The sequence below is a fragment of the Tinamus guttatus genome, unplaced genomic scaffold (genome assembly GCF_059628265.1).
Source record: "Tinamus guttatus ecotype Peru unplaced genomic scaffold, ASM5962826v1 Tinamus_guttatus_pri_ptg000659l, whole genome shotgun sequence".
In the NCBI taxonomy this organism is placed as follows: domain Eukaryota; kingdom Metazoa; phylum Chordata; class Aves; order Tinamiformes; family Tinamidae; genus Tinamus; species Tinamus guttatus.
Window position 1 is genome coordinate 2,522,749 of NW_028289193.1, and position 12,241 is coordinate 2,534,989.

The 12,241-nt window shown below is 35.5% G+C and overlaps 1 protein-coding gene across 1 annotated transcript in view; it reads left to right on the forward strand.

Moving 5' to 3' along the window:
• Positions 1 to 12,241, forward strand: part of LOC104564775 (coiled-coil domain-containing protein 178-like) — a 47,487-nt gene that overhangs the window by 23,671 nt on the left and 11,575 nt on the right. Inside the window, exon 8 of the mRNA XM_088536367.1 lies at positions 4,655 to 4,750. Within this exon, the coding sequence (XP_088392493.1) occupies positions 4,655 to 4,750 (96 nt within the window). The remainder of the gene's footprint in view (positions 1 to 4,654; positions 4,751 to 12,241) is intronic.

Consider the following 12,241-nt stretch of genomic DNA (forward strand, 5'->3'; position numbering starts at 1 on the left):
GGACATCTTATTTCTTATTATAATGTTTTTCATACGGTTTCTTTTTTATTCTAAAAGCTTTAGCTGTACTAAATGTTGAGTAGAATTTATAAGTATTATGAGAAAATATGTAGAGGTGTTTCTCAATTTGATACAGTTAATGAAGAATTTTAAGGTACTAACTGCTTAATCTTTTTCTCTCTGATGTATTTTTCTTCAGAGTACCAAATGTAATATGCTCTTGTCTTTCACATCTCTTTAGATTGTCTTGAAAATTTTCTCAAATTTCAATTCTTTCATCTTGACTGTTACAAATCGTATTCTTTGCAGATCTTTGATTTTGCTAATCCTTACCCTTTCCAATCATTATATATCCAGACAACAGATATGGGATGTTGAGATGTCATGATGTTGACCCATTTAAAAGAAAACCGATCATTTAATCTTTTCTCAATAGCATTAAGATTCTTTATCTTACTCTATGACTGTTTAACTTTTGGTAGTCTTTTATGGGGCGGGGATGAGGTTGTTTATTTTTCTTTAGAATTCTCTCATTGAGTCCCACCTACGAGCCTGCTTTATTTTGGTAGTCTTGGTGAAACTGCAGGCTCTGAGTTTGTTTTACATACAAGAAGAAAAAATATTTGTGCAGATCTTCAGTTACTGGCCAATTACCACTTTTAAGTTTTCATGTTCTAAGGGGCATTATAATTGCTTTACAAAGATTCTGTATCCCTTTGAGACAAGTTGTAGTGTACAAAACATCCCAATGACCAAATTCATCATCTATGAAATGAAAACTACCATGTTTATTTCCTGGTTCATGTAGTTATGATTCGTATCACGGGACAGTGATACAGACTGTTGTGAATCTCGTAACCTGTTTTGTTTATGTGAATGCAAACTAAAGTAAAATTGATAATGAGAGAAGTGCTCTTAGCAATACCCACATTTACAGGAAAGAATTGAATAGAAGACTGTTTGTTCTGTTCCTAAGTGATCACCTTTTGTTTTTTTTTTTGTATCCTGTAGATTTCTTTTTCTTGCAGCCTTTTGCAGGAGTGGTAATTCAGGTCGTACTTAAATTAGTAGGCTCTTCAGTTCTGTGTACTCAAAACCCTTCAGTTGCCATCTGAGGAGGACTAGAATAACATGAGATAGCTGTGAGAAAGGTAAATTTGCTGTGAGACAGACTTCAAGTACTGATCTTGAGTGGATTCTCTTCCGTGTGTTTAGTGCCATCAGGGAGAGAATGAAGAATGCTGCATGAAACTCCCAGTACTGATGGTGGAGTACGTCTTACAATCATACAAGTGCATCAGACAGTCAGGCACATATTCTCTGTGGCTGAGAGCACTGTGTTTTTATTGATGGTATACTCACAAAAGTTATGGCCAATGGATAATATGAAAAGAAAAATTACATTGTGTAACATGACTCTGTTACATGTCTGTGACAGAAAAGAATTAAATAAATGTTTTCTAATTAAAGCCTTATATTTTCCCAAAGTTTTTTTTTGTTTGTTTGTTTCATTTTGTTTTTTTAATATATAGGGTTGATGCTATAGGAAACTTTTTAAGTTCTTAGATGTCGTGTGTGGAGCAGATTTCAAAAAATGTGCAGAGGAGCTTGCATTGTGCATAGTACGGGCTTCCACTGTTTGCACACACCTTCTCATATACTGTGTATGTTGCGTTTTTTATTTTATTATTTTTAGAATAAACTGAAATGTCATTGATATGTTTATTTTATGGATGCTGGGACCTACAAGAGTGGAGAATGTGTTAGGAGTATTTGATTTCATACTCATAATATACATTCTGTGACATTTCAGAAGTAACTTCTTTGCAAAATAAGTCTTTACTCCATCACTAGCCAGAGATCTTGGAAGCAAAGAGGAGTGTCTGTCAAGCAATCTTGTAGGAATGGTTCTTGAACTACTGGTGACATCTTCTCTTCATTGCTTTTTCTGTTGTTTTATACTGCGTTTAAGTGTGCAACACCTGGATAAGGTTTTTATTGGCTGTATTTCAGTAAATGTCTTTAAATCGTGACTGCTGTTTGTCTAAGTCCTGCTGCGGTGGGTGTATTTTGCTACTTAATGCAAACTCCAGAAATACGTTACTGACTAAGGTGGTTCTCCAGGGAGCATGAGGGAGCAATATTGAAAATTAAGGACAAGCACCACGGACACTGACAGTAGTCAGTGTAAGCTTTTAACCTGATCCCCTCCATTTCTCTTGCCTTTCACCAAATTCATTCTCATACACAGCTCTAAGAAAAAGCCTGTGTGTAGCCTGTCCCGTGGGAGTATTTTTATGGCTATTCTTGCAGTTATTGTTATCTGGTTTCGTTTTGATAATACAATGGCTGCTGATAAACCTGTGATTCAGGGTGTAAGGTCTTTACCTCATCGTCTTTTATATGCAAGTTCCTTTTTACCCGAGGGACTGGAAAGTCTAACTGCACGATGACAACAAATATACTGGTTACATGACTATATAGAAGAAAAAAGGATTTTTCTTCACAAATGACATTTGTTCGCTAAATGGTACTGTACTGGATTAATAAGAAGGCTCCGAACTAGGTTTATCCCCGAGTAGAGAAAGCTCTCTGTTTTTATTTACTTATTAATGTGGGATGTGAAACAAAGTGAACTGGCAGCATGAGTAGTTTTGATGTCTGGCTGAAATTGTATGAACCTGCCAGGGTAGATATTTGGAAGTTGTCTCATGCATACCTGTAAAGGAAATGTAGTCACCATAGAGAACCAAAATAAATCTTTATTAATTCAGATCTACTTTACATTTTCCTTTATGGAGAGGGACTACCTTGGAATATCTCCAATAGATAGATTCACTTTGTGTGTATTTCTATTAGGAATGAGTTAAAGCATTCCGAAAGTATTTGGACCAAATACTGTATAAAGTTAAAAGAAACAGAGGAGAAGATTATAAAGGATGAAAAACACCTTGAGGAGTTAGTGAAGCAAAAAGTAGAAATCCAGGAAGATGCAAAATGTTGGAACAGCAAAGTGAGTATTGAATATTTATAAGCAAGCAAGTAAATGAGTATCTTTTATTGAAAAGTACAGTAATGCCTGAATACTTTGTGTGTTTAAAAGTTAAGGTTCTCGATAAAAGCAAAAAGTAAATACTGATTTTAAAAAGGTAATATTATTGTATAGAATTCTTGATTTTGTTTATTCTTGTATTGTAGTATTAGTTCACAGTTGTGTATATGGAAAGTATCGTAATCATCTCACAGTCCTTTGAGTGATATGTATATTTTTAGTTGTTGGATGCATGGCTACTTAATATGGCTCATCTTTCTCAAATCACCTGGAGGAATGTATTCAGGACAGCATGAGTGCATTAGCATTGGGTTTTTTTAACTGAGATAACAAATGATGCACTACGCTCACTGTATGATAACCTCCTTTATTTAGATTTCCGCAGTTTTCTCCTGTATGAGCCCAGTTTTCCTTTGGGCACCTTGCACTGTTGTATGGGACACCTTCAAATCCAAAGATCATTGCACTGCCTGACGAGGTGTTTGCACTTAACAGATGTGTGCAGTACTAATGGAAAATGGGATGAAGCAGATCTAAAGCAGTGGCTAAGTGCCTGGGACAGTGGTGTGTGTGTAAATGTGTGTGTGTATGAACATATGTGTGGGTTTATGTGGTTGGGCATGCTTGCAGTCTAGACGTATCCCAGCTGGACCCATATCTCTAAGGATAAGGCTTTGCCAAGTTCTGCCGGGATTGCTCAGCTTCTGCAGAGGAAGGAGGGTGGTGAGGGAAAAAAAGGTTTATCAAAATCCCAGTGAGCAGGGAAGCCGTTACTTATCTGAGGCCAGTTCAGATGTTTTTCTTACCCTGTGGATGTTTCCTTCCCTTAACATCCTTGTTTTCCTTAAGTTCAAGTAATCACCGATCTGTCATTGAATCTATGTATAAGTCTCTGTATTAAGTCAGCAAAGGATATTGGGAAATATTGGAACACTAAAGACAATTTTGAGGCTGAGAGGAACTAATGGAGTCAATTATACCACTTGCACCCTGCCAGTTCATATATGACATAAGTATATGCTTACTGAACTCTAAAGATAATAAAGATAATGGGCATGTACATATGAATAACAAAGCATGAAATATCCCAGAATCCCAGAATGGCTGAGGTTGGCAGGGACCTCTAGAGATCATCCAGTCCAAGCCCTGCTCCAGCAGGGACACCCAGAGCAGGGGCACAGGGTCCATCCAGGCGGGTTTGAAGATCTCCAGAGCAGGAGCCTCCACAGCCTCTCTGGGCAGCCTGTGCCAGGGCTCTGGCACCCTCACACCAAAGAAGTTCTTCCTCACATGGACATGGAGCTGCCTGGGGTTCAACTTGTACCCATTACCCCTTGTCCTGTCACCGGCCACCACCAAGAAGAGCCTGGCCCCATCCTCCCTACATTCTCCCCTCAGGGACTTGTACATGTCGCTCAGATCTCCTCTCAGCCTTCTCCTCCAGGTTAAACAGTCCCAGCTCGCTTAGTCCTTCCTCGTAGATACTGTTCAGTAACCTTCATTTCTTACCTCTATTTTAAATTTATTTTTAAATATGTTGTTTAATTGTTGCAAATAAATATAGGATGTATTTATATCATTTAATTATAACATGTTTTCTAGATAGAAGATTTGAATAATAAAATAGCTGCCCAAGAAAATGAGAACATAAAAATATCAGAGGCTTGTTCTGAAGTGACAAAAGCTACTGAAAAATTAGTAAGTTTTTTTGTTGTTTTTTATGTAACTGAAGTAGGTGCTTGCATCATCTATGCTAGCCTGAAATAGTTTCAGTTTCTACTAAATAATGTCTTAATGTCTTAACATTCCTTAGAAATTCACCTGGGAAAGGGATCTACAGACTATAAAAAAAAAGCTACTCAATATTAGTGAAGAACTGAATGCTTTGAAACATGAAAATAAAGAACTTCTTCGGGAAAGTGAAGAATTTTTTCATAATTCTGCAGATAGGTAATTAAAACATTATGCAATGTAAATGTAGGAAGCAATTGTTATGCTTTAACTAAAAGCATGCCTATAAAAGAGAACCTCACTTCTGTTGTTTTAAGTCTGTGTGTAGTTTTTCAATAATTTAAAATCAAGTCTGGATGAAATTTACCATTTATCTTTTTTGACCTTCATTTAAAATTCAAGAACAAAACTAAAATTCTACCAGAAATAAAGTATTAAGTTCGTCAATTATTTTTGTTTTAAAAAAGGAATATTCTAAAAAAAGAATATTCTTTTTGTTAACAGAAAACTCTGTTTCCAAAACTTTTTTGTTATCACTTATGACATATATTTCATTTTACTTCGTATTTTACTTTATTTTTATTTTTTAATATTTTAATATTACAAAATTGTAATGTTTACTTTATAGTATTTTATTATAAAGTCATATATATTAATATATGTATTAATGAGATGTGGGAAAAGAGGAAAAAAATAAAAGAAAAAAGAGAAAAAAGAAAGCAGATAGATAGGTGCACACAGTTTCCTAATGCCCTAAGTTAGATCTTACCTTTATATACCAAAGTCAACCAACCTTGAGACACAAAGGAGTAAAGATCCAGGTTTCATGAGTTCTGCTGTTTATGGACATATATATTAAGATGATTAGAACATTTTAGAATTAGAGAACATTGTCGTCTTAATTTTTTTTTTTGCAATTATATTGACTAATTGACTAGTTTTTATATGGATTAAGACTATTTTATTTGTTCATAGTTGTAAGGCAATGAAGAGGGATTTTGCCTTTGTTTGGAATATTAACTGGTAGCTGAAAGATGAGTCACAAGCTTCTAAGAATATGTACAGGCAAACATGGAGAGAGAAGGGAATTTTTGGAAAACTGCTTTGGGAAGTATCATTAGCTGAGATTGTATTTTGCAGTAAATGTTTACAAGCAACCCAGAAAGAATGGACAAATTCATGAGAGAAATCCTTTGAGTGTTATTCATTTCAACTATAGTGTGTATGACAGTGAGTCTGTATGACTATTGTGTTCTTCAACATGTTCAGGGGTTCAAGAAGTGTATTTGAAAGTTCAGATCCAAGAGCCAGAGAATGATTAAGACATTTCCTGGCAGTGAAGGATTCCAGGAGCTCAGTCTATTTATATCTTCAAAGGATGATTTGAAGACAACGTTGAATCTCTTGCCTTATTTAAGAAATATTTGTCAGGGCATGTCAGAACATTTGTTTCAGATTCAGAGCCAACCATAGCAATTCTCGCAGCTCTTCCCTCAACATATTCATGTTTTATTTTCTTTCTGAGTGCACTCTGATTTTACTATGTCCTTTTTTATTGGGGAAAAATCGCTATGTTTTGTGAAATTGCAGTAATTCATGAGAACGTAATTTCTAAAACCAATACATTGTCTTGTGTTAGTCTAAGAATTGGAGTATTTGTTCTGATTAATTGCATACAAACAGGAGTCCTGGCACTTTACTTAAACAGGACTAAAAAATGAGCGTTTGGCCACTTCCTAAAAGGCTACAAGAAAGTGAAAGAACTTGTTTCTCATCTTCTTTCTGGGATGCTTCGTTGTGGGTCGTTCCGATTTAGATCATGCAGTACATTCAGGAAATAAATCTCTTGGTCATCTAAGTTTTTAGCGACACCTGCACTCTAAATATTCCTATTTTCTGTACAAGGTGAGCATAACTCTCATAAACTCATGGTTATGTCACAGCACCTGAAACTACTCACATTGCTAACTTGACTGATGTGCCAGAAAGTGTCAGCATTGTATGTGACACAGGCAGACCTATGGAAGTCTAAAGAATAGGAGTGTTACTACCTTCTCATATGATACTTCCTAACTGAATTGTGTTAGACTTGGAAGGACAAGAGTACCTCTGCCTTTGTATTGCCTCCCTATAAACAAGACCTGTGTTGCTCTTTCTTATTATCATCTAAGGCTAATTTGGGCCATTTGCTTGCATAGTCTCAGCTCTCTTTTTCCTAACATGCTTGTGTGACTGGATGCTTTACTCCACATAGTAGATTTTTGTCATCTCCAGTGTATTAATTTACAAGAAACAAGATCTTACTGGTATATGCCAAGATTGCCAAGTTGAGTTGTTGTTTGATTGGTTGGTTTTGGTCTCATCAGTTGGACATAGGCCTTTGTTTAAGAACTGCCTAACTTGGTTGGTCACTACGCAGCACTTTCTATCAAGCAGCAGCAGTAGTGCCTCCAGTTTCACATAGCCTGGTAGGGTTATTACAACTTCTACAATATCTCTGAAAAACATCTGCATTATGATTTTATGTGAAGATGTGAAGCAGTCACTTATGGCTCTAAACACAGTGTCTTTCAGGCGTGTGGCATTCCTAAAGCTTCCAGATCTTCTTTTAAGTATTGGGAAAATCATACTGCTGTCTCAGTTCTCTCAGGACTGTGAGGTTTGTCTTCATCACATTAGTCAACTGCTTAAGCGTTGGTTATGACAGTCCTTTAACAGAGGAAGGATAGTTGTAGTACATGCTACATACATGGTAGATGTAGTTCACCAAGATGCATAATGACAATATTCCTTGTTCTCTTGGTTTGTTCTTCTGTATTATTTGAATTTCAGAAAGGCAAATTAAGTTGATGTGGGCCTACACTGCCTTACAAAGTGCAAAAATGTTCAAGAATTATATAAAAGATACTGCTGATTGTAAAACTGTGTATTTAGGATGAGTGGTTCATGTGCACTGAAAGTAGAATATGTGTGTATCTATGTGGAAGAAATAATTTATGAAGATTAGTCCTTGTGCAGTAACCTTTGCACTTTGCAAGGTTATTTATGCTTTCTTCTTTTAACTGAACAAATGATACTCTGTGTTTTGAGAGATCATTCTGGCCCCTAATTCAACTGGGGATATGGGTAATCAGTGCAGGGTTTGCAGGTTAAGTATGATGTGTGTGGCCTGTGGGGATCCTTACAGTACTGTTCAGTTTTATCATGCTGATTCAGCAGATATCCTCAGTGAGCAGTTTATTTTTTCAGGAATCCCATTCTTCCATAAAGAAACATTTGATTGGAGAACATTAAGTTCTAATTATACAGGGGTTATACCTGCGGATTGACCTGTTGGGAGTTTTTTATTTCTATTAGTTTGTTTTCTGCTCTGCAATCTGATATTCTAATCTGATAATATTTTAAGTTCACTTCAGTTAAAAAGCTCACTTCTAAAGAATGTTTTTCTTTCTTATTACTATAATAAAGTGAACTACAACTGTGTTATGCTACTTAAGAATTATACAAATAGCAAAATGCTGAATGGCTGACCTGCACCACAACACTAGTATGAAGTATTCCCAGCACTGGCATGAAGTACTCTGTTCCTTGAACATGCTCATATATTATAAGAAAGACAGATGAACTGAGGTTGTGCGAGTAATATTAATATTTTAGTGGCTCTTTTTGCCATTTTCTCCTTATCCCAAAATGATAGTGTTATATTACAGATTAATAATGCAGATGTGCAAGACAAAAATGTGTAATAGTTTGATATCAGTGAACTGTAAAGGCAAATGCTTATGAAAAAAGAGGATTTTTGGGGAAAAGCATGCTGTTTTCAGCATCAAAGCAGAAGGATAATATTGCTTTTGATTTTTATTTAAAAATATTTTATATTATTCAATAAATTTTTCTTTTTATTTTATCCCATATACTTTATAAGCAAGTAATGTGAAGTAATATCATTTCATTTTATTTCAATAGCTCAAGAAAAAAGAAGAAATATGAGTCAGAAATAAAGACTGTCTGCAAAAACATACATAAAGTTGAAGAGCAAATACAAAGAGTGAAGAAAAATCTCTATGATGCTGAATTGTCTTACAGTGAAAAAAAAGCAAAGTATGACGACTTGGAAAAAAAAATAACAAGTGAAAAAATCCACTACAAGGTTGTACATTTTTTAATCATTTTATAGTGGAAAAATAGAAAATACTGCCATTCATATCAGAAATTTATTGTTACGAGCAATCTAGCATCAAGGAAATAATAACACAAAACTTTCGATTTTTAGCAAGTGTTTTAAAACACTCAAAAAGAGTGGATAACTGTAACCTCTTGAGGAGAAACTAAACTGATTACTGAATGGCCAGAAGCAGTGAAAGGCTGAAGATTACAGTTGACAGACTCCAACCATACAAAGTTCTTGTGATTCCTAAATGATGTGAAATGTATGGAAGTAAATAACAATCTCATTCTTTATATAAGTCAATGATCAGAGCAATCTGATACAATTTGTTGATACTAAATTGCCATTGAAACTAAAACACTACATTATTTTTTTTTCTTTCGAAGTAGGATGTGATTGGTTATCAAGAATTGTTATTGAAAGTCATCCTGATGTAGCAACCTTGCAATGTCTGTGAAGAATTGCATATGTTTTTGATGTTTTTTTTTCCGTTGCCCAATTCTTAGTAAATAATCCTGAACATCTGCATAGTGCTTTTTACGATCAGTAGTACTGTAATGTGTAAGATTCAGCATGCAGAAATACAGATGAAAAGAATGCAACATGTGGAATTTTTATATCCGCCATAAAATATAAAAAGGTGGTCTGTGTATTTGTCCACAAATACACTTTCCTTTTTTAATAGTCTGATACTTTAGACAAACTGTGTTCACTCTCATTGCAATGTTAGTGTTAATCACAGAACCACAGAATCACAGAATGGCTAAGGTTGGAAGGGACCTCTAGGGATCATCTTGTCCGTGTATTTATTTCTAATGCGTTACTTCTTTTTTTCTTTTTAGCAATTGGAGGTGACTATTAAAAAAGAAATTCAAGTTCAAAAAGGAATTGTGAGAAAGATTCAGGTAAATATCACAATAACCAGTTTACGTCAAATTGAAATTCTTCCACAGTTATGCAGTTGTTGTTTTGTGTTTATTTGCTTGTTTTTACTTCACAGCCATACTTCATGGCAATGCAACACTAACACAATTTTCCTCCTAGCGTACCCTGTCAAATTAACACCAATGGTTTAGTATTTGGATTGAGAATGTAGTTCTTTTGGTCTGGTCTGCACTGATACTTTCTGACCATCCTCATAGAAATGCTGATATCTTTTCAGCGTTTTTCAGCGTTGAAGTATCCTTCAAAGTTTCAATCCAGCAAAATAAAGACCTTACTGAGACAGGAGACCAAGTAGAATCAGTGACTGTTGAACTGGCTTTGATACTGTCTTTGCCCTGGTTCCTGTCGACATGATAAAGTACTGGATTTCCAGGGGTTACTAGTGCTGCTGGGATTTTTAGTCTGCTTACAAGTCCTGTATGGAGATGTGATACAGTGGTAATGGCAACAACCCTTTTGCACCGGCTGAATCAGTTTCCTTGCAAGAAGTAAAAAAAAAACAAAACTCTTTCATACAACTTAGTACCAGTTGCTTGCTTGCTTCTCGTCCAAGATTCCTCTAATACTGAAGATCTGCTGTGGTCATTAACATAGCAGTACATAACCTATCCTGAGAACCTTTTCATAGTTGGTAGGTGAATGCATCTGAGATTCATGTCTTTCTTCATATGAGGGAAAAATATTCCCAGTACTGTGCCTCCCACACTCACCGTTCTTGTTCATCTTATTTCATCCCTCCTCATCATCACTCCTACGTTGTCACTATTCTGATGTTCTGAACCCTTAGATTTGCTTCATTCACAGTCTCCATCTTGCTTCTGTTATGATCACCCGTTCTTTGATTTTGAACTTTGCAGTAGCAGAGTCGAGTACCTGGGTCTCCCAGGTTTAGAAAGATGAGCCCTGAGAGTGGTCTTGAATGCCCTGTTTATCTCAGGTACTAATAAAAGTGTTAAACATTCCTCTTCTAAGCCATGTGGTGCACAAGATCTCTGTTACGTGTATTTGTGGGCTGTGAAGACCCCTCTGGTTTCCAGGGTTTGTGTCAGAAAAGGATGAAGAAAACACACCTGGGCCTGACTGCCATAGCATGACAGGTTGGATTTGGTGCTTCCTCGGTTTTTGGGCCTCAGTGCTTGTCATTTAGATCATTCACTGGAACAAAAATTCTCCTTTTCCTTCTCTTCATTTTGACAAAGATCACTCGGGCAAATTTTAGCTAAAAGATTCTTTTGACCTACATATGGAAAAAGAAAAAATCCCTAAGAGAATGTAGATTTAGTGCTCAGAACTGTCTTTTTTGTCCTTTCTTTTTTTCTTCACGGTTCATGTGTTTTTAGAATATTTTCTTTTTTGAGTTCTTGATCATATCCTACACTTCTCAGGTGGGTTTTTTAGTTGTTGTTTGTTTGTTTGAATGTTTTGTTTTCCTTCTAAAGCTGAAGCTCTGTCACAGTCTCCATACCCCTGCTGTCAAGAGAGTTGTGTCCTACTAATAGGACAAAACTTAATCATGATGTCAAGGGCTGTTGCAGGATCTAAGAACTAAGCTATCACTAATGAGTTACTGTCAAAGTGCATAGCAGTTATGCAGTGGGCTGTTCTTGCACAGCTCCTGAAGGCATCCAAGCTTAAAGCACCAGAAAATGAGAAATATTAATATTTTCCTGCAAATCTTAACCATTTTTGCTACCAACTATGTTGTCATCTGGAACTTTATCCATAACTTCACTAAATACTGTTTCATTATATCGAATTTAAAATATTATGCAGCATGGAGTACTTCCAATAAGGAGGAATATGTGTGTAGGTGTCTTTTCATCGGAGGGTTTTTTCACTCTTTAAATAAATATTTAACATTTTAGGAAGGAAGCTCTTTTATGGAATCATTTTCTAGTAGTTGCTGATGTAATACTGTAATTTCATTGTATGCTTCAAAGTAATGCATACATACTTGTTTTTGCCAATTCAGCTGGCTGTTCAATCTTTCTTGTTCAAGGGCTTCTGGCATATTCTGGCTTAATGACTAATTTTTATTTCATTTTGAGGATATTTTAAATCTCCTTATGTGTTTCTTAACCTCTGGTTTTTGTGCATGTATGTAGAATTAATTTTTGGTCAGTTCATCATATCTAATTAAGAGTATAAATGTTCTTTCAAAATTGGATTTTTTTTCATGTTCTGTTTTTGCTTCTGGTTTATATATTGCAAACTAATTCTACCTATACTCTTAAAAAACAGGTTGAGATTAAAGCAATTTATAGTGAGCTGGAGGAAAAACGAAAAGAGGGATTGAAGAAAAAAGAAGAAGACATGAAGAGAATAGAAGAGATTGAGAGACCAGT